Raw genomic sequence first — 22,933 nt, 5'->3', positions numbered from 1 at the left:
TGTATTGTACTGCCTTCTAGATGGTAGCTGGGTGAACAGGATGTGGATCGGGTGGCTGAGGTCCATGATGATCTTCTTGGCCTTCCTGTGACACCAGGTGCTGTATATGTCCTGGAGGGAATACTGTGAGCCCTGGAATTGCGATGGGCTGTACAGCGATAGAGCCCGACAGGATGCTCTCAATGGAGCATCTGTAGAAGTTTGTGAGAGGCTTAGGGGCCAAGTTTAATTTCTTCAGCCTCCTGAGTTTGAAGAGGCACTGTTGCGCCTGAATCAAATAACATTTTATTAGTCACATGCGCCAAATACAACAGGTGTGGACCTTACAGTGAAATGCTTACAAAGTGACTACGCATAGATGACAGAGTAGCAGTGGTGTAAAAAGGGGCAATGCAAATAGTCTGGGTTGCCATTTGACTAGACGTTCAGGAGTTTTATGGCTTGGGGGAGAATGGAGGCGTGCTCGGTCCTCTTTTTCCTGTAGTCCACAATCATCTCCTTTGTCTTCATCACGTTGAGGGAGAGGTTGTTGTCCTGGCACCACACAGCCAGGTCTCTGACGTCCTCCCTATAGGCTGTCTTGTCGGTGATCAGGCCTACCACTGTTGTGTCATCGGCAAATTGAATGATGGAGTCGTGCAGTCATGAGTGAACAGGGAGTACAGGAGGGAACTGAGCACGCACCACTGAGGGGCCCGTGTTGAGGATCAGCGTGGTGGATAGGTTGTTACCTACCCTCACCACCTGGGGTTGGCCCGTCAGGAAGTCCAGGATCCAGTTGCAGAGGGAGGTGTTTAGTCCCAGAGTCCTTAGCTTATTAATGAGCTTTGAGGGCACTATGGTGTTGAACGCTGAGCTGTAGTCAATGAACAACATTCTCACATGGGTGTTCCTTTTGTCCAGGTGGGAAAGGGCAGTGTGGAGTGCAATGGAGACTGCATCATCTGTAGATCTGTTGGGGCGGTATGCAAATTGCAGTGGGTCGAGGGTTTCTGGGATGATGGTGTTGATGTGAGCCATGACCAGCCTTTCAAAGCGCTTCATGGCTACAGACGTGAGTGCTACAGGTCGGTAGTCATTTAGGCAGGTTACCTTAGTGTTCTTGAGCACAGGCACTATGGTGGTCTGCTTAAACCATATTGGTATTACAAACTCGGACAGGGAGAGGTTGAAAATGTTAGTGAATACACTTGCCAGTTGGTCAGCGCATGCTCGCAGTACACATCCTGGGAATCTGTCTGGCCCTGCGGCCTTGTGAATGTTGACCTGTTTAAAGGTCTTACTCACATCGGCTGTGGGGAGCGTGGTCACCCAGTCTCATGCATGCATGTAGCATAGAAGTAGTTTAGCTCGTCTGGTAGGCTCGTGTCACTGGACAGCTCTCGGCTGTGCTTCCCTAAGGTCTACACCTGTTGTAATCGTCATATGTGACTAATAAAATTTGATATGGCACTTAACTAGCCTCTCAAAGCACTTCAATGACAGGAGTGAGTGCTACAGGGCAATTGTAATTTAGTTCAGTTACCTTTGCTTTCTTGGGTACAGGAACAACGTTGGACATCTCAAAGCAAGTGGGGACAACAGACTGGGATATGGAGAGATTTAATATGTCCATTAACACTCCAGCCAGCTGGTCTGCACATGCTCTAAGGATGCAGCTTGGGATGATGTCTGAGCCGGCAGCTTTGCGAGGGTTAACACGCATAAAACTACTTACTCCGTTGGCCACGAAGAACGAGAGCACACAGTCCTCATGAGTGTCGGGGGCACGCGTCGGGGGCTCAATATTTTTTTCCACAGAAGCAGGCGAAGAAAGTGTTTAGCTCGTCCTGGAGCGAGGCGTCTGTGTCCGCGACATGTCTGGTTTTCCCTTTATAATCCGTGACTGTGGGCGATATGGCCAAAATATCATATAGAATTTTTCAAATGACAGAATTTTATGTTTTTGATTAATTAAAGTTCTAAATTTGCTTTATGAGTAGTGTGTGACACTAGGGTGGCAACACATATATTCTAAATTATTTCAATGGGTCTTTCTCCATTCTAATTGTTTTATAATGTTCAATACAACCTAAAATAATTTCCTACATTTCCATCAATTTCTGCATTTCCTGCACTCCATTTGAGATCATTTCCACAATATGGGCAAAAATACTAGGCCTTGTTTTTAACCAAATGTTGCAATTGCGATTTAAACAAACACCTGGGTGAACTTTTGAAATCATGGAAATAGAATTCTATAGTTAGAATATAAATAATAGTGGGCACTTTGAATACAGTGTTGTTTGACATGACAACAAATTAAAATGCCATGGATGAGTTATTGTGACAGGGTAGGAACCAAAATGATGTTCATTGTTTCCTAGGGGTCTCTATAATCTTTTGCTACATTAAATCTTTATTCACATAGCCAACATATTCATGCTTCACCTATTCCTCTTTGATTTAGAAGATACTGTTGCACAAAAACATGCTGATTTAGGCCTCCACCACGACTGGTTTCAGGCTGTATTAGTTAGCCAGCTAACAAGGGATTAGCATTAGTGGCTAACACGATTTAGCTTAATTTGCTAAGAAAATACAAACTAGCTGTTTGCAGATGTAAGAAACAAACTAATATTGTAATTATATTACGATCAAATTGGAAACGTTGTTTGTGCTGCATTGACAGCACTCTCTAAGTCGAGAGAGAGAGAGAGATTGCGAGAGAGAGAGATTGCGAGAGAGAGAGATTGCAAGAGAGAGGTTGCGAGAGAGAGATTGCGAGAGAGAGATTACTCAAGTAGCGGAGTAAATTATAAAAATGGGCTTTACAGACAGCGTATCACATTTAACAAACCAAAAATTCAAATACCGTTATAGAAGGTAAAGTAAAAACCCAAACTGGTCTGTGCATCAACACCGGTATATGGTTAAAATATGGAATAGAGCCCAGCCCTACCTTGTACTGTTGGTTTGACTCCGATTGCCTTACGGAGGTTGTAGCTGGTACAGAGCCATGTTCCCAGTAACCTTACCATGGTGAAATGCAGTGTTTCGCACTTTCAGTTTTGTGCGACTGCTACCATCTATCCACGTTTTTGGGGTTTGGATAATTTCTAATCGTCACCGTGGGAACAACATCTTCTATATGCACTTTCTGATGAACCCAGTCACCGAGTCAGTGTATACGTCAATACTATTCTCAGAGTCGACCAAGAACATTTTCCAGTCCGCGTGATCAAAACAATCTTAAAGAGGCCTTCCGGGTGGCGCAGTGGTCTAAGGCACTGCATCGCGGAGCTAGCTGTGCCACTAAAGATTCTGGGTTTGAGTCCAGGCTCTGTCGAAGCCGACCGCGACCGGGAGGCCCATGGGGCGCCGCACAATTGGGTTAGGGAGGGTTTGGCTGGCAGGGATATCCTTGTCTCATCGCGCACTAGTGACTCCTGTGGCGGGCCGGGCGTAGTGCACGCTGACACGATTGCCAGGTGTACGGTGTTTCCTCCAACACATTGGTGCGGCTGGCTTCCGGGTTGGATGGGCATTGTGTCAAGAAGCTGTGTGGCTTGGTTGGGTTGTGTTCGGAGGATGCATGGCTCTCGACCTTCGCCTCTCCCGAGTCCGTACGGGAGTTGAAGCGATGAGACAAGACTGTAACTACTACCAATTGGATACCACGAAATTGGGGAGAAAAAAGGGGTGAAAACATACAAAAAAATAATAATCTTGAAGCATAGATTCTGATTGGTCAGACTAACGTTGAACAGCCCTTACCACGGGAGCTTCCTGTTTAAGATTCTGCCTATAGGTGGGGAGGAGCAGGATGAAGGTGTGATCTGATTTGCCGGAGGGTGAGAGAAGGACTTGAAGCCATCCCGGAAGAGAGAGTAACAATGATCCAGGGTCCGTGTTGCGCATGTAGCACAGGAGATGTCTTTTCCTATGATATGACACATTCTTTTCAGCCTACGTTTCATTTCAGGGCTGGGTTTTAGTTGAATGTTACCACCCACCAGCATGGCATTGTTTATCAATCAGAAAGAGCTTTATTCCTTTTCATGAAAGAGATGAGCCAAACACCCACTTGGCTGACTGATGCATGGAGCAAACTAAAATATCAGAAAATTATCATAATCCATTGGATTATTTGTAAATGTTCACTTGTTTTTTTTAGCTAATCTGTTATATATATATCTGACCATTTTATAAAATGGTATGATTTTGCAAACCCACTCCCCCCATCGCCCGAAGATGAATGGTTTCGACCACTAAAGTTTTACTTCACTAGACTCTCCACTGCTTTGGTGTAACATTAGATATAAACCCCAAGTGTCTTCCAGATAATGAAAAAGCTCTCGCAAAAACTATACTTTTCTTGAATTCTGTTTAAGTATAGATCATGAGCAAAGCCATTGTAGCCTATCATTTCACTTCCCCTATGAGAACAATGAGCACGGGCAGCCTACCTACCAAAAGTTGCACCATGTCCATTACCTGATATGTGTATTTATACATTGTATCTTTCAACAGTTATCCATATTACCGGAGGGTCATCTTATTCTAACTATTCTATTATGAATTCGCGCAGTTTAAGGAAGATAACCAAAATTTGAAGATGACAATAGTTGGAAAAGTCAAATCCATCTTTGGTGAAGTTTTCCCTAAATCAATGCTTATGACAAATCCAGCTACAGAACCAGCCATAGAGCCAGCTGGCTAATCTTTTGAATATATATATATTTTTTTTAAACAGTAACAACACATAACATTAGCTAGCTAGATAAGGTTAGCAAGATAGCTAGTTATGTAGATAAGGTTAGCATGCTAGCTAGCTACACTGACAGCTGTCAGTGTCCTATTTATTGATGTTTATCAACTCCACATGGAAACTCCCACACCCAATTTGTGAATATGTATAAGTAGCCTTCGTCATTCTTCAGAGGTGGAATTTAAAAGTGCATTTCCTCTCTTCCTCTATTTTTTACAACAAAAAAATTCAAGAGCTAGTCACATTGCATGCTCTTTTACAAAGAGCACATGGAGCAACCATGACGTGACTAACCACTGTTGAGCGGCACAAGAGAGTTGATCAAGTTACACTTAATTCACTGTTTGCTTGCTAAATATCTTATAACTATAAATTAACTAAGATGTGCCAAATACATTTTCTCCAGCGATGTATTTGGTTTGCTAACTTGCTAGCTGTAGGTGGCTAGCTTGCAAGATCAAGCTTCTTGGTTACAGTGGAGAAAATCTATCTTCTCCTGCATCAAGTGCGAGTAGCCTTTTGAGATGGTTGTATAACTTTGAGCTGGATTGGCAGTTCTTGCATTTAGTTTGTGTGCTTGTTAGCGTTTACCTAGCATCCGCTATGGGAATTTGCTATTACTTTTTTAGCATATATTTCAAAATCATATAATACATTTAGAAAGATATAGCGCCCCTTGTGTGCACTGCTGGTAATACCAAATACCCCAGTATGGTACAGGAACAGTATGAAAATCATCTGGATACCGCACAACTCTTGTAAATGGTTTCCATTGCAAGACGTATTGAATACAACCCTAGTGAAAGCCCATCACTCCAATTGTTTGGGCAGTTCAGTAATGCCATGGAATTCCCTATTTATTTTCTGTTATTGTGTATAGACACGAGGGGGTTAATATAAGATTACAGTATTATGGACTGTGTTATGGTATTAATGGAGGGTGGTAGGATTATTGACAGCTGGGATATCCCAGGATGCCCTGCCCACCTCAGAATCTGAATGTTCCGGTGCAAGACGTTTGGGTGAGGTTTTATACAACACGTGTAGGCTATCATTTCACGATAACAATGTTGCACCTCACCAGATAATCATGAAGAACATTGTTACATTGTATAACTATTGTAAAGCTGACACAAAATTATCCAGTTTTAGTCGTACTGATGGCTAACACAAGAGGCAATACTACATATTGATAAGAAACAACATATGTATATTATAATTGTATAAAAAACGTAAAATGCAGTTGACATGTTCTGTATCTAGAGTAGCCTATGAGTGCAGAATGAGCGCGTGATATCAAGTTAAACCAACGTCGTGCAATTAACCTAAATTAATTGCACGAACATGACTATGCCTGTTGCACTTAGAACTATCGGGTTGAATAAATCAGAAGCTGTCAGAAAGTTTCTTACCCATAACGAAATCGGTAACAAAGTTTCATTAACGCTGTCGTTACTCCGTAGGTCGCCTTTTCCCACCTGCCACCTTGTTTCAAAGAAACCCTCCGTTGGTCCGCCCCGCTCACGCCCAAGTATTTACATTGAACTCCATAAATAAAATTATCTTATGGCAAACAATGTAAGAGGTCCACACAAAAAAAGGGTGGGGGTGCGATGACGTCCCGCTGCGTTCTACGAGTTTTATGAACTCATTCGACAACAATACGCTGTTTAAAATGTATGTTGTTGCCTTACAGTGAGTGAGGCGTTCAAGCTACCAGGAAATTTCGTCAATGTCAGCGACTAAACTCTTAAAGGGGCCGCCAATTAATGTTTTCACAGTACAGAGTTTCTTTTCAACAGGAACTAGCTACACAAAGAAATATCCTAAAATTAAAACGTGACACAGTTATAAATGAACGTACGTAGGCAGGGTGTTATAGGTATGGCCTATAGAGAGACTCACTGAAAGTTTCACCAAAAAAAGTTGTGATCTATTGACATGATAGAATAGTTTTGCCATTAACATTGAGTGATAGAGCATATCATGTTTTCATTTCCAATGGTGTAAGGCCAATGGGTGCATTTTAGGGTCTCATATGCTCACACCCAGTGGGTGATCTCCTGTCTGTTGGGTGTCATGGGTATTTTGCTCAGGAGGAAGAGGGCTTCTGCAGGAAGGCTACGTTGATATGAAGGGTCAATGGGAGTATGGTGAAGCTCACTGGGGGTATGGTGTAGTCTGAAAAAGGCTATAGGAGGACACCACTATGATATACTGTGTTATGTACACTACCTATCAAAAGTTTTAGGACACCTACTCATTCAAGGGTTTTTCTTTATTTTCTACATTGTAGAATAATAGTGAAGACATCAACACTATGAAATAACACATATGGAATCATGTAGTAACCAAAAAGTGTTAAACAAATCCAAATATATTTGAGATTCTTCAAATAGCCACCCTTTGCCTTGATGACAGCTTTGCACACTCTTGGCATTCTCTCAACCAGCTTCACCTGGAATGCTTTTCCAACAGTGTTGAAGGAGTTCCCACATATGCTGAGCACTTGATGGCTGCTTTTCCAACTCATCCCAAAAAATCTCAATTTGGTTGAGATCGGGGGATTGTGGAGGCCAGGTCATCTGATGCAGCACCCCATCACTCTCCTTCTTGGTAAAATAGCCCATACACAGCCTGGAGTGTTGGGTCATTGTCCTGTTGAAAAACAAATGATAGTCCCACTAAGCCCAAACCAGATGGGGTGGTAGCCATGCCGGTTAAGTGTGCCTTGAATTCTAAATAAATCACAGACAGTGTCACCAGCAAAACACCCCACACCATAACACCTCCTCCTCCATGCTTTACGGTGGGAAATACACATGCGGAGATCATCCGTTCACCCACACCGCGTCTCACAAAGACACGGCAGTTGGAACCAAAAATCTCCAATTTGGACTACAGACCAAAGGACAGATTTCCACCGGTCTAATGTTCATTGCTCGTGTTTCTTGGCCCAAGCAAGTCTCTTCTTATTATTGGTGTCCTTTAGTAGTGGTTTCTTTGCAGAAATTCGACCAGCAATTCGACCAGCAATTCGACCACCTGATTCACACAGTCTCCTCTGAACAGTTGATGTTGAGATGTGTCAGTTACTTGAACTCTGAAGCATTTATTTGGGCTGCAATTTATGATGCTGGTAAATCTAATGAACTTATCCTCTGCAGCAGAGGTAACTCTGGTTCTTCCAGTCTTGTGGCGGTCCTCGTGAGAGCCAGTTTCATCATAGCGCTTGATGGTTTTTGCGACTACACTTGAAGAAACTTTCAAAGTTCTTTAAATTTTCCGTATTGATTGACCTTCATGTCTTAAAGTAATTATGGACTGTCATTTCTCTTTACTTATTTGAGCTGTTCTTGCCATAATATGGACTTGGTCTTTTACTAAATATCTTCTGTATACCCCCCTACCTTGTCACAACACAACTGATTGTCTCAAACGTATTAAGAAGGAAAGAATTCCACAAATTAACATTTAAGAAGGCACACCTGTTTGACTGGTAGTGTACCTATATAATACTGAGAAGCATGTACTTAAAAAAAAACATTCAAATTGTATATATTATTTATATTACAACATCTCAAACATGGAAAATAAAAGTACCCGAATACAATGAAAAGGTCACAAGATGAATGAAAAGTTAAACTGCCTAGTCTCTGCTGCAGGCAGCACATCGGTGGCTCCCTGTTGCTTCCCTGTTGTGAAGTTCTCACCACATATGCCATGGAATTACTAGTCATCATCAGGTAAGGAGAACCCCCTTAATGACTCTTTTAGGGCACTTGACCAGTCTAATGGCGGAACCTCCATAAGTGTTTTTGTTCTCATGTCCTGTAGTGTTGGGCCTGCATTCTCCACCAAATGTGTCAAAGTGTGGGGTGAAGCTGAAAGTGAGGTGTTTTTAGGGCTTCAAAGGACACAGCCACCGCTTCGCCAAACTTCTCCAAAAATGTGCCCTTGTGTGCACTATCGCGCAATAGAAGTAGTGTACTTAGTATACTTGGTTTAAAAAGTAGTAAAACAATCTACCACACTGGTAAAGTTCATATGTACATCTCTCTTCATTGTTCATCCATGTTACTTTTTTCTTCTAGGATATATTCAGAGCCTCGAATGTATTCCATTATAATGTAAATTCTGGCCTAGAGCTCTTGCAAAAAACCTAAACACGTTTTGAGAAAACATTACAGGTGTTGTGTTCCACAATGACCACAAGTTGGCAGTATCACATTATACTTGCCAGCATCTTGTGAGTTGAACGTATTTGCTTTCCTCCAACACTGCAAATCGTATTTCATTCTTTTTGAAAAAAGGATGAATAAAAGTAAATGACATTGATATATTTTTCATAAAAAACAGTAGAACATTTGGATGCACAGTCATTTCTTCTAAAGTAGCCTACTGTGTACTACAGTGCATTCGGAAAGTATTCAGACCCCTTGACTTTTTCCACATGTTGTTACATTACAGCCTTACTCTAAAATGTATCAAATCGTTTTTTCCCCCTAATCAATCTACACACAATACCCCATAATGACAAAGCAAAAACAGGTTTTCAGAAATGTTTTGCAAACTTAAAGAACTGAAATATTACATTTACATAAGTATTCAGACCCTTTACTCAGTACTTTGTTGAAGCACCTTTGATAGCGATTACAGCCTCAAGTCTTTTTGGGTATGACACTACAAGCTTGGCACATCTGTATTTGGGGAGTTTCTCCCATTCTTCTTTGCAGATTCTTTCAATCTCTGTCAGGTTGGATGGGGAGCGTCACTGCACAGCTATTTTCAGGTCTCTCCAGAGATGTTCGATCGGGTTCAAGTCCGGACTGTGTCTGGGGCACACATTTAGAGACTTGTCCCGAAGCCACTCCTGTGTTGTCTTGGCTGTATGCTTAGGGTTGTTGTCTTGTTGGAAGGTGAACATTCGCCCCAGTCTGAGGTCCTGAGCGCTCTGGAGTGCTTTCGTCAAGGATCTCTCCCTTCAGCTTTCCTTCGATCCTGCCTCTGAAAAACATCCCCACAGCATGATGCTGCCACCACCATGCTTCACCATAGGGATGTTGCCAAGTTTCCTCCAGATGTGACTCTTGGCATTCAGGCCAAAGAGTTCAATCTTTTTTTTTTTCAGATCATGGTCTGCGTTCTTTAGGTGCCTTTTGGCAAACTCCAAGCTGGCTGTCATGAGCCTTTTACTGAGGAGTGGCTTCCGTCTGGCCACTCTACCATAAATGCCTGATTGGTGGAGTGCTGCAGAGATGGTTGTCCTTCTGGAAGGTTCTCCCATCTGCACATAGGAACTCTGAAGCTCTGTCAGAGTGACCATCGGGTACTTGGTCCACTCCCTCACCAAGGACCTTCTACCCCGATTGCTCAGTTTGGCTGGGCAGACAGCTCTAATAAGAGTCTTGTTGGTTCCACTTTGTTCTTGGGGACCTTCAATGCTGCAGACATTTTTTGGCACGCTGTCCCAGATCTGTGCCTCGACACAATCCTGTCTCGGAGCTCTACGGCATGGCTTGGTTTTTGCGCTGACATGCACTATTAACTGTGGGGCCTTATATAGACAGGTGTGTGCCTTGTTCCAGCGTTCATGACCTCGTCATTCATGATGATCTCAGGAGAACCGTGGGTGTTGAAGATGTCCATCATCGCCTTGGAGGTGGTCTTGCCAGTCTTGTCCTTGATGGGTATCATATAAAATGAAAATCTATTTTTGGTTCCAAGCACCCTTTTTAATGGGTTACAGAAGGGAATTCAGAGTTAAACATATTGTCTTCATTTACTGACCTTAATGGGTATTGCCTCCACCCACTTGGTAAAGTGATCGGTCGGATCAGACACCAGCTGTTGCCATTTCTGTATTTCGTGAAGGATCCGATGAGGTCCACCCCTAACATTTGTAGTGTTCGAAAGTAGATTACTTTATTCTTATCCGTATCTGTCTCACACATTAGGCAGATTTTCATATTTGTAAGGATACTGACACACACACACACACACACATTCTATAATATTGAACTCTGCTGTGGTCAAATAAAGCACAACTTATCAGGGCAAAATTTGAATTGGGACACTTACCGATCATGTGCCTTGGTGAAACAACTTTGATGGGCCTCAACTCCGGCGCCACAGTCTTTGCCTTCTCAAACATCTTGCAGGCTAGACAGGGTACTGACCTTTTGGCACAAAGTGACACATTTAAACATTGTGTGCTCTCTGATGTGACATTCATTGAAATCATAATAATTTCGGATACAATAGAATGTGATTGATAAACAAAGGGTTATTTCAATTGCCCAGATGTCCACCTCCTTGACATTTCCCCATCAGAAGAAGCATAGGTTGATTTTGACAATCATGCGCTTCACTCCGTAATGGCCAGCATGCATCTCGGTCAGCACGGCCTCCTTCTCCCCCTTAGTAAAAATCACCCTCCTGTGTAGCTGGCCATCCTTTCCCTGTAGGTACATATGCTTGCCTAACAAGTTGGAAGAGAAGAGTTGTTGAAATTCTCAAGTCTAAGTACATTTGCACTTCTGTCTTTCTCTCTCTATCTCTCTCTCTCTGTCTTCCACTCTCTTGTTATTTGATACCATTCCATTTACTCCATTTTTTTTATTTTTTTATTTTATTTTACCGTTATTTTACCAGGTAAGTTGACTGAGAACACGTTCTCATTTGCAGCAACGACCTGGGGAGTAGTTACAGGGGAGAGGAGGGGGATGAATGAGCCAATTGTAAACTGGGGATTATTAGGTGACCATGATGGTTTGAGGGCCAGATTGGGAATTTAGCCAGGACACCGGGGTAAACACCCCTACTCTTACGATAAGTGCCATGGGATCTTTAATGACCTCAGAGTCAGGACACCCGTTTAACGTCCCATCCGAAAGACGGCACCCTACACAGGGCAGTGTCCCCAATCACTGCCCTGGGGCATTGGGATATTTTTTAGACCAGAGGAAAGAGTGCCTCCTACTGGCCCTCCAACACCACTTCCAGCAGCATCTGGTCTCCCATCCAGGGACCGACCAGGACCAACCCCGCTTAGCTTCAGACATTATGAGCCATCCTCCCCTCAGCAGCCTCCAATGAACTATATATATAGCTAGCAACATATAGTTGACCAACTAGCTAGATAGAAAACGGTTGTACATAGCTAAATCCGTCCAGTTATCTAATAGAAGTTAACTGCTTAATGTTACACTGAATTTCTCTGAATGTTGCGCCTCTTGTCGAGCCTGATTAGAAAATAAAATAAAATCTCTCCGAGGGATGCCAATGAAGTGCAAGCTACATACAAACAAAAAGCTACAATAACAGTTACAGTAGCTAGCTAGCTAGCTAGCTAGCTAACCTTAGCTAAATATAACTGGCTGGCTAGCTGACTAGGCAGGCTGAGGTAAATAAGTACAGTAACAGTAGCTAGCAACGTCAATCTAAAAACATCTTAAATTATTTCTTCCTATTTAACAACATGTTCTTATATAAAGACAAATATATGGAAAAGAAAGAGTGTTCTCTTTCCAGAGTTTTAGGTCCTCTGAATCAGCAGGTGGTCACTGTCAAAACCACTGTCCTAAGAGAGCAAATTTGAGGTAGTAATTTTGCATGGAATTTGCGAGCGCTTTTTTTTATTTTTATATAGCCCTTCGTACATCAGCTGATATCTCAAAGTGCTGTACAGAAACCCAGCCTAAAACCCCAAACAGCAAGCAATGCAGGTGTGGAAGCACGGTGGCTAGGAAAAACTCGCTAGAAAGGCCAAAACCTAGGAAGAAACCTAGAGAGGAACCAGGCTATGAGGGGTGGCCAGTCCTCTTCTGGCTGTGCCGGGTGGAGATTATAACAGAACATGGCCAAGATGTTCAAATGTTCATAAATGACCAGCATTTTCAAATAATAATAATCACAGTAGTTGTCGAGGATGCAGCTCCTCAGGAGTAAATGTCAGTTGGCTTTTCATAGCCGATCATTAAGAGTATCTCTACCGCTCCTGCGGTCTCTAGAGAGTTGAAAACAGCAGGTCTGGGACAGGTAGCACGTCCGGTGAACAGGTCAGGGTTCCATAGCCGCAGGCAGAACAGTTGAAACTGGAACAGCAGCACGGCCAGGTGGACTTGTGACAGCAAGGAGTCATCATGTCAGGTCGTCCTGAGGCATGGTCCTAGGGCTCAGGTCCTCCGAGAGAGAGAAAGAAAGAGAGAATTAGAGAGAGCATACTTAAATTCACACAGGACACCGGATAAGACAGGAGAAGTACTCCAGATATAACAAACTGACCCTAGCCCCCCGACACATAAACTAATGCAGCATAAATACTAGAGGCTGAGACAGGAGGGGTCAGGAGACACTGTGGCCCCATCCGATGATACCCCCGGACAGGGCCAAACAGGAAGGATATAACCCCACCCACTTTGCCAAGGCACAGCCCCCACACCACTAGAGGGATATCTTCAAACACCAACTTACCATCCAACTTACCACCATAGAACTACCCTTGTCCTGCTTCCTTCGTGACCGCTATAAGGTAAAATAGAGCCAAGCAACCAGCATAGCAATGGACTTTTTTTAGTTTATTACGTAATCCTGTAAATTCTAGCAACAGAGGCTACAGTAGTACTCATCGAATGTCATTGTGACGCTGGAGGGGGACACTTTTTAGCAGGGGGACACTGTTTAGCATGACAAGCCCTTATATAGACAGGTGTGTGCCTTTCCAAATCATTTGAATTTACCACACTTGATTGGACTCCAATCAAGTTGTAGAAACATCTCAAGGATCATCAATGGAAACATGACGCACGTGTGCTCAATTTCGAGTGTCATAGCAAAGAGTCTGCATACTTAGGTAAATAAAGTATTTTAGTTTTTTATTTTGAATAAATTTGCAAACATTTCTAAAAAACTGTTTTCGCTTTGTCATTATGGGGTATCATGTGTAGATTGATGAGGAAAAATTGTATTTAATACATTTTATAATAAGTCTGTAACGTAACAAAATGTGGAAAAAGTCAAGCTGTCTGATTACTTTCCGAATGCACCATATGTAAGCAGAAGCAGCAAGAACCTTTTGGCAAAAATCATGTTAGGTTAAATTATGGGTGGAACATCCCTTTTAAAGACAGGCGTTAAAGGCATGTTCCTCTCAAAATACAAAGTCACAGGATTTTTCCGCTTACCTTGGCTGAAATGGATTGGGAAATTGTCCATTAGCTCCTTACGCAGTGAATTTCAATAAATATGTTGGATGGACAGAATTATAGTGAAATTGAACACCCCAAACCTGGTGACAAACCATCTCATCCATTTGACCTTTGATCTTTGCTCTAACTTCATTAATTTAATAATTTAGCTCCAAATTGTGTCACTTTGTACAGCACAGTTCAAACAATTAATGTCAGAAACGTGATGCTGTTCTCCTGTCACCTGATGGAACATTGGCTTTCACTGAATGGTTCTCACTTCTGAAATGTTAATGAGGAGTTTCCACTGCCTTTCATACCCTCTCCTCAGTGCCTGGACTACAAAACTGGACTGCAAACATTACTGGGTCCTTTGATTAACAGACAGGTGAAGTGGGTAAGGTGTGAATTAATTCGATGCCATCGTTGCAGCCATGATATGTGTGTTGCCCAGTGTTGCCCATAGTGCTAATCTGTGTGCATATGTCCCTAAAAGCACGGATGGTGTTTTCCTCTTTAATTATTAAGCTTCTGAAGCAGCTTTAAGCCATTGAGAAAAAGATTAGTGAGGTTATTGTGTGTGTGTGTGTGTGTGTGTGTGTGTGTGTGTGTGTGTGTGTGTGTGTGTGTGTGTGTGTGTGTGTGTGCGTGTGCGTGCATTTGTGGTAGTGTTTCTGGGGAATGCATGTCAATTTACTTTACTTTAGCTTTTAACTTAAAGATACACCAAAGACTGGTAGTTGCTAATAATTTACACAATCCTTAGTTTTAGGCTAATAACAGCTTTAGGCTTTCACAAGCTCCACATTTGATAAACAGACAATGCTTGGTTGATTGGCAAGGTGCTAGATTAAATTCTGTATCTCTGCCCCCTGAAAAAGCTTTCTTGCCTACACATGACCATGGTTCATGGACATAGACCTACTCTCTCCCAAACAAAAGGCCTCATTGGCCAGTAGGCCACGTGCATGTAGCATGCTTAACAACTGAAATAGATGACTAAGCTAAAGAGACACCTTTGCAAAAAGGATCTTGAAAAATGCCTGCTAGACCCAAGCAACAAACAATCCACTCAGAAAGAAGCTGACGTGATAGGGAAACGTAGCCTGATCCCTGCTTTTCAGTTTTCATCCCTCTTTGCGGTGGAACTGGCCAAATTTCATGTTAGGGGTAGCTTTCAAACAGGGCCATTGGCAGGGAGGGTATCATATGATATCTTTCTCTGCTACCCTACATTCAGTATCAGGTCTGCACATTCTGCAGAGAGGCAACAAGGTCTAGACTCTAAATTGTATTCTAATCCTTCTCTCTCTCTCTCTGTCTCTGTCTCTCTGTCTCTCTGTCTCTCTCTGTCTCTCTGTCTCTCTGTCTCTCTCTCTCTCTCTCTCTCTCTCTCTCTCTCTCTCTGTCTTTCTGTCTCTCTCTCTTGCTCTGTCTCTCTCTCATGTGTGCCTCTAATCCTGCTGTCTAGCTGCAGTGTGTGTGTGTGTGTATAATCCTGCTGTGTATGTGTGTATGTGTGCATCTATAATCTGGCTGTGTGTTTAGGCACAGTGTACTTTAATCCTCCTCCTAATGTGGGCATCCGTGCACGTGAGGGCGTGTGTATGCGTGTACAATATATCTTGGTTTACGTCACCTTGCGTCACAGCAGTAGTGAGGTGATTTGGGGCCTTGACCAGGGGATACTTGATCTCTTAATTGGGGTTGATGAGAGGCGGGACTCTAGAACAAAGGGATGGGAAAGTGGTGGGGGTAGGGTATGGAATCAACACGTCGTCCTCACTGCTCGCTAAGGTCCTTGGGGCAATAGCTAACCGAATGACTAGTGGGTGGAGTAGGGTGGGGTTGGGTTGGGTGAGGGGACACAGGTTTAGTGGTTTGCTCCACAAGCATTAGCGCCCTAGTGCCACAGTCCCAGAGCATAGTATACCTCACAGGCAAAGGCTGAGCCACTGCCACGCAGCAGCCCCTGGATGGATATGCGTGCCTATTTATAGCTAATCCTGTTTCAGCGAGGTCGTGCTCTCTACCGTCCCTGAGACGGAGCAATTGGAGTTAAGTGCCGCTCGCGTGCTGTCGTCGTGCGACAGGGGGCTGGCAAAGGATGCAGCTAGGAAGCAGACGGGGCTCCATTCCTGTTTGTGACCGTTGATGGACAGATTGTCAGGGCTCTTCTGGGTTGTTTCTGACAAGGCTGCTTCTCTTCACCTCTGCACACGAGTCCTGCCCCGCCGACGGCCATATCTGTGACTCACCTGTAAGTGACTCCACCTTGACTAAATATAAACATATATCATATCAAATCAATATGAACAATCATTTGTGGGCTCTAGGGGGCTTTATTGGAGCTCATTAGATTCGCAGTTCATTTTGTTAGGATTACAACAACAAAACATGTTAGTGAAAATAGGATTATTTGCATGACCAGATGTGACTGCTTTTTGGATTTAGAATTTCATTTTTAAAGCTATACCAGTGGTTTATTTATCCTTAATTTATCATTTGCTCTGTCACACACACACACACATACACACACACACACACACACACACACACACACACACACACACACACACACACACACACACACACACACACACACACACACACACACACACACACACACACACACACACACACAGTGTCGTAGCAACACGGAAATGTTATTAAGACATTCTCTAAGTATGCATTTACAAGGTGAAAGGTTAATGTGTGCCACCATATTAAGATTAAGCATCTTAATACTGGAACAAATATGACATGGTTTAAAACGTTGCCATACAGTGGGTCTACACACAATTCTGTATACAAGTATTTGGGTGTCTGGCTAGTCGGGAATTAGCAGTGCCTTCAGAAAGTATCCACACCGCTTTACATTACTAGTGCTTCCAGTGAATTTTACATCATTTTAAATCTAATCTTTTTCACCCTGGCAAATCAATCTCTCCTGTATAGCTGAGTGGCATTGAAGCTCATGCCGGATGGCTTTTATTCAGTCAAAGCCGATGTCAGGGCTAACTGTATGTAGCCATTGTCAATGCCATAATATTGTCCGACGCTAAGAATATGGAGTTTTTGACCCCGTCCCGCCCCTCTGGAAACTTCTTTCTCAAAATCTAAGGATCTGAATCACGTTCTGAGCATGTCGTATTTTACACACACATTCACGTTTCTCTCTTTGCTCAACCTCTTCTGAACCCTCAACCAATTTGATCAATATGATAATGTAGCCCATGTCTCTGCCTCATATCTCAGAACAGCTGTGATATGCATGAACCTTCCAAACATATATATGAAGGCTACAACCTTCTCTATTTGTTGTAAGGGATTTTGCCGTAGCATGTTGCAGTCTACACATTGCATTGGTGCAAAACAATTAGCATTTTGTGTAATGATATAATCTTTATAGTTAGGTTGCCATATAGCAAGCAGTCTGCCTCCTTTTTAGCCAATGTTTGCAATAATGATGAGAAAATAACATTAAATCGCTATTGACTTATCTGTCTGTGTTTTGCTTGTTTGATATGCTGTGTAGGTTGCATATACAGTGCCTTCAGAAAGTATTCACACACCCTGAATTTTTCCACATTTTCTTCTGTTACAGCCTGAATGTAAAATGGATACAATAGATTTTTTTGTCACTGGCTTACACACAATACCCCATAATGTCAACATGGAATTATGTTTTTCAAAATGTTTACAAATAACACTGAACAAAAATATTATTTGTTGTATTTATTTTACCTGTATTTAACTAGGCAGGTCAATTAAAAACAAATTCTTATTTTCAATGACGGCCTAGGAACAGTGGGTTAACTGCCTTGTTCAGGGGCAGAGCAACAGATTTTTACCATGTCAGCTCTGGGATTCGATCTTGCAACCTTTCAGTTACTAGTCCAATGCTCTAACCACTAAGCTACCTGCCACCTCAAAAATATAAACACAACATGCAACAATTTCAAAGATTTTACTGAGTTACAGTTCATACAAGGAAATCCGTCAATTGAAATGAATTCATCAGGCCCTCATCTGTGGATTTCACATGACTGGGAATACAGATATGCATTTGTTGGTCACTGAGCCCTTAAAAAAAGGTAGGCGCGTGGATCAGAAAACCAGTCAGTATCTGGTGTGAACACCATTTGCCTCATGCAGCGCGGCACATCTCCTTCTCCTAGAGTTGATCAGGCTGTTGTTTGTGTCCTGTGGAATGTTGTCCCACTCCTCTTCAATGGCTGTGCAAAGTTGCTGGATATTGGCGGGAACTGTAACACTGTTGTCGATCCAGAGCATCCCAAACAGGCTCACTGAGTGACATGTCTGTTGTGTATGCAGTCCATGGAAGAACTAGAACATTTTCAGCTTCCAGGAATAGTCTACAGATCCTTGCGACATGGGGCCATGCATTATCATGCTGAAACATGAGGTGATGGCGGCAGATGAATAGTATGACAACGGTCCTCAGGATCTCGTAACGGTATCTCTGTGCATTCAAATTGCCATTGATAAAATGCAATTGGGTTCGTTGCTCGTAGCTTATGCCTCCACATACCATAACCCCACCGCCAACATGGGGCAGTCTGTTGACAACATTGACATCTGCAAATGGCTCGCCTACACACATTGCCATACAGTGTCTGCCATCGGCCCCGTACAGTTGAAACTGGGATTAATTTGTGAAGAGCACACTTCTCCAGCGTGCCAGTGGCCATCGAAGGTGAGCATTTGCCCACAGAAGTTGGTCACGATGCTGAACTGCAGTCAGGTCAAGACCCTGGTGAGGATGACAAGCACGCAGATGAGCTTCCCTGACAGTTTTTGACAGTTTGTGCAGAAATTCTCCGGTTGTGCAAACCCACAGTTTCATCAGCTGTCTGGGTGGCTGGTCTTAGACGATCCCGCAGATGAAGATGTGGAGGTCCAGGACTGTCGTGGTTACCTGTGGTCTGCGGTTGTGAGGCCGATTGGACGTACTGCCACATTCTCTAAAATGACATTGGAGGCGGCTCATGGTAGAGAAATTAACATTCAATTCTACGGCAACAGCTCTGGTGGACATTCCTGCAGTCAGCATGCCAACTGCCCACTCCTCCAAACTTGAGACATCCGTGGCATTGTGTGTGTCAAAACTGCACATTTTAGAGTGGCCTTTTATTGGTTCACCTGTGTAATGATCATGCTGTTTAATCAGCTTCCTGATATGACACACCTGTCAGGTGGATGGATTATTTTGGCAAAGGAGAAATGTTCACTAACAGGGAAGTAAACTAATTTGTGCTCAACATTTGAGAGAAAGAAGCTTTTTGTACAACTGGAACATTTCTGGGATCTTTTATTTCAGCTCATGAAACATGGGACCAACACATGTTGCATTTTATATTTATGTTCAGTTTAATGAAAAATTTAAAAGCTGAAATGTCTTGAGTCAATCAGTATTCAACCCCTTTGTTATGGCAAGCCTAAATAAGTTCAGTAGTAAACATTTGCTTAACAAGTCACATAATAAGTTGCTTTTTTTATTACTATTTCAGCTCTGTACCCCACACAATTATCTTTAATATCCCTCAGTCGAGCAGTGGATTTCAAACAAAAATTCAACCACAAAGACCAGGGAGGTTTTTCAGTGCCTCGCAAAAAAGGGCACCTACTGGTAGATGGGTCAAAATAAAAAAGCAGACACTGAATATCCATTAATTACACTTTGGATGGTGTATCAATACACCCAGTCACTATAAAGACACAGGCGACCTTCCTAACTCAGTTGCCAGATAGGAAGGAAGCAGCTTGGGGATTTCGCCATGAGACCAATGATGACTTTGAAACAGTTACAGAGTTTAATGGCTGTGATAGGAGAAAACTGAAGATGGATAAACAATATTGTAGTTACTCCACAATACTAACCTAATTGACAGAGTGAAAATAAGGAAGCCTGTACAGATTACACATATTCCAAAACATGCTACCTAAAGTAATACTGCAAAAAATGTGGCAAAGCAATTCGCTTTTTGTGCGGAATAAAAATTGTTATGTTTGGGGTAAATCCTATAAAACATATTACTGAATACCACTCTCCACATTTTCAAGCATAGTGGTGGCTTCATCATGTTATGGGTATGCTTGTAATCAATAAGGACTGGGGAGTTTTTCAGGATAAAAAATAATCCGAATGGAGCTAAGCACAGGCAAAATCCTAGAGGAAAACCTGGTTCAGTCTGCTTTCCACCAGAAACTGGGAGAGCAATTCACCTTTCAGCAGGACAATAATCTAAACCTGAAGGCCAAATATACACTGGAGTTGCTTACCAAGAAGACAGAGAATGTTCCTGAGTTGCCGAGTTACCGGTTTGACTTAAATCTACTTCAAAATCTATGGCAAGACCTAAAAATGGTTCTCCAGCAATGATCAACAACCAATATGACAAGAATTTTGAAAAGAATAATGGACAAATATTGTACAATCCAGGTGTGAAAACCTCTTAAGTTTGACCCAGAAAGATTCACAGCTGTAATCACTGCCAAAGGTGCTTCTACAAAGTATTGACTCAGGGGTGTGAATACTTATGTTAATGAGATATTTCTGTATTTAAATTTCAAGAAACATGTTTTCACTTTGTCATTATGGGGTGTTGTGTGTAGATGGGTAAGAAACTATTGATTTAAATACATTTTGCATTCAGGCTGTAACACATCAAATAAGTCATAATAATGTAATAAGTCAAGGGGTATTAATGCTTTCTGAAGGCATTGTTTCTTGCCTAAGTAGCTGCATGTAACTCCGCTCCTGAAAAAAGAACATGAAATTGCTAGACAATCTGTTTGTGTCGTGCTTATGTTTGCAATAGCTTATTGTTACAACCCACAAAGAACTAAAAGTTTTTGAACGGTTTTGTGTACAAGCGGCAGCGGAGTCACGGAGTGACTGAGCACTGAGCAGCATCTGAAAGGAGGTAGGCTAGTGGATCCCACATGCGCAGAAATCTCAGTATTTTTAGCAACAGCAAGAAAGACCACCCCCACAACATTTCTGTATTGTGCCTAAGAAGTTTTTCCTGATTATTGTGCTTGGTGAGCCAGGACATCATCAAAAGTCTTCCAAATGAGAGGTAACCCTGGATTAATTTACACTAACTACCCACTGGTTTCCATGATACGAAACACAGTTTCCATTTAACTCAATGTTTATTCTACGTAATGTAATATCAAAACATTTCCATGTGATGAAGTATCATCCAGGGAATTGTTGTATTTCTAGTAGTGAAGTCATAAAGTACAGAAGAGAAATGCATAAACAGGGGCACACGGACCAAAAAGGCTGTAGAGATAACCCCGTCCAAAGGGGTGATGTGTGAGCTTAAGTGGTTGCCACTGCCACTAGACCAGACTGCGGCACAATGATTTCTAATAGGTTTCAGAGTGTATGTTGTTATAGTATTGGTGGCCTCATTGTAGAGGGAAAGCTGTCCAAATTAATGACATTTTTGGGGACCAATTGTATGCTCGTGAATGCTACATTCAAAATGACTTATAGAAAACCTTTGGGGGACATGTCCCCCTCTGTCTCCAGTGAAAGTTGAGCCCCTGATTGGATTTGAAAACAGTCATACATTTTGTGTTTTTTTGTCACACAACTTTTAAACTAAATCCAAAGACATGGTGAAATGTTTTGTTGATTTTATGTTGAATTCACGTTAGTTGACACCTCAACCAAATGTAAATTAAAACTAAACGTTGAACTGAGATCTGTGCCCAGTGGGGTCTCGCTGACAGTGATCTCTATCAAACCAAGAGCACACACACACACACACACACACACACACACACACACACAGAGACACACTATGAATAAAACACAAACACATCCCTCCCACACACACACAGAGACACACTATGAATAAAAACACAAACACATCCCCCCCACACACACAGAGACACACTATGAATAAAACACAAACACATCCCTCCCACACACACAGAGACACACTATGAATAAAACACAAACACATCCCTCCCACACACACACAGAGACACACTATGAATAAAAACACAAACACATCCCCCCCACACACACAGAGGCACACTATGAATAAAACACAAACACATCCCCCCCCACACACACAGAGACACACTATGAATAAAAACACAAACACATCCCTCCCACACACACACTTTGCACACACACACACAGAGACACACTATGAATAAAACACAAACACATCCCTCCCACACACACACAGAGACACACTATGAATAAAACACAAACACATCCCTCCCACACACACACAGAGACACACTATGAATAAAAACACAAACACATCCCCCACACACACACTTTGCACACACACACACACACAGAGACACACTATGAAAAAAAACACAAACACATCCCTCCCACACACACACTGTGAGCAACATTGTGAATGCACACCACGCACATTGCATGCACGCACGCACAGACACGTTTGTTTCTCCAGCCTCCGTTTAGCATTAAGACAAATATAATTGATGAGAGAGTCATTGTTTGTTAATGCTTCCCTTACCAAGGTCTAGTTTCCCTTTACAAGGTCTTTAAATAGTTTCCATAGTCACTGAGATTCACAGGACAAAAGTGTTATGGATGTAAGAGAAACGCATGCCCACTCATCATCAGGTTCATGTGCTAGTTTTGTTCTGTTGAAATGCAACTAAATCCATGCATGGCTACTGTAATGATGCATGCTTTCGCTTTCTGGTGGCAGTGTGTGAATTCAGACAGAAAATTATTTAGGCGCATGTACATAGACGGAGATCCTGGAGAAAGTCCCAACCGATATTAAGGTCCTGTCATTAAAGAGCAGAATATATACAAAATATATCTCAGGTCGACGCTCTGTATCCTGTGAGTCATTTTTATAGAAATATTCTTATTCATATTCATGCCACGTTTTCACATGACGGGTAAAGATGAAAGATAGGCTGAAAGTTGTACACAACATCCGGAAGTAGCATCAGCCAC

General features: G+C 42.4%; 2 protein-coding genes across 7 annotated transcripts in view; one reads left to right on the top strand and one right to left on the bottom strand.

Moving 5' to 3' along the window:
• The window catches only part of LOC129855024 (GRAM domain-containing protein 4-like), a 53,198-nt gene extending 46,725 nt beyond the window's left edge, over positions 1–6,473 (bottom strand). For all 6 annotated transcript variants that reach the window (XM_055922266.1, XM_055922270.1, XM_055922269.1 and 3 more), the window contains exon 1: positions 6,163–6,473. In XM_055922266.1, the coding sequence (XP_055778241.1) occupies positions 6,163–6,191 (29 nt within the window). In that variant the 5' untranslated portion in view covers positions 6,192–6,473. The remainder of the gene's footprint in view (positions 1–6,162) is intronic.
• Positions 6,474–15,847: 9,374 nt separating this feature from the next.
• Positions 15,848–22,933, top strand: part of LOC129855022 (plasma membrane calcium-transporting ATPase 1-like) — a 46,138-nt gene continuing 39,052 nt past the window's right edge. The window contains exon 1 of the mRNA XM_055922263.1: positions 15,848–16,198. The gene's annotated coding sequence lies outside the window, so the exon portion shown is untranslated. The remainder of the gene's footprint in view (positions 16,199–22,933) is intronic.

The sequence above is a fragment of the Salvelinus fontinalis genome, chromosome 5 (genome assembly GCF_029448725.1).
Source record: "Salvelinus fontinalis isolate EN_2023a chromosome 5, ASM2944872v1, whole genome shotgun sequence".
Taxonomy (NCBI): domain Eukaryota; kingdom Metazoa; phylum Chordata; class Actinopteri; order Salmoniformes; family Salmonidae; genus Salvelinus; species Salvelinus fontinalis.
Note: the sequence above shows the minus strand (reverse complement) of the source record. Positions and strands in the feature narration are given on the sequence as shown.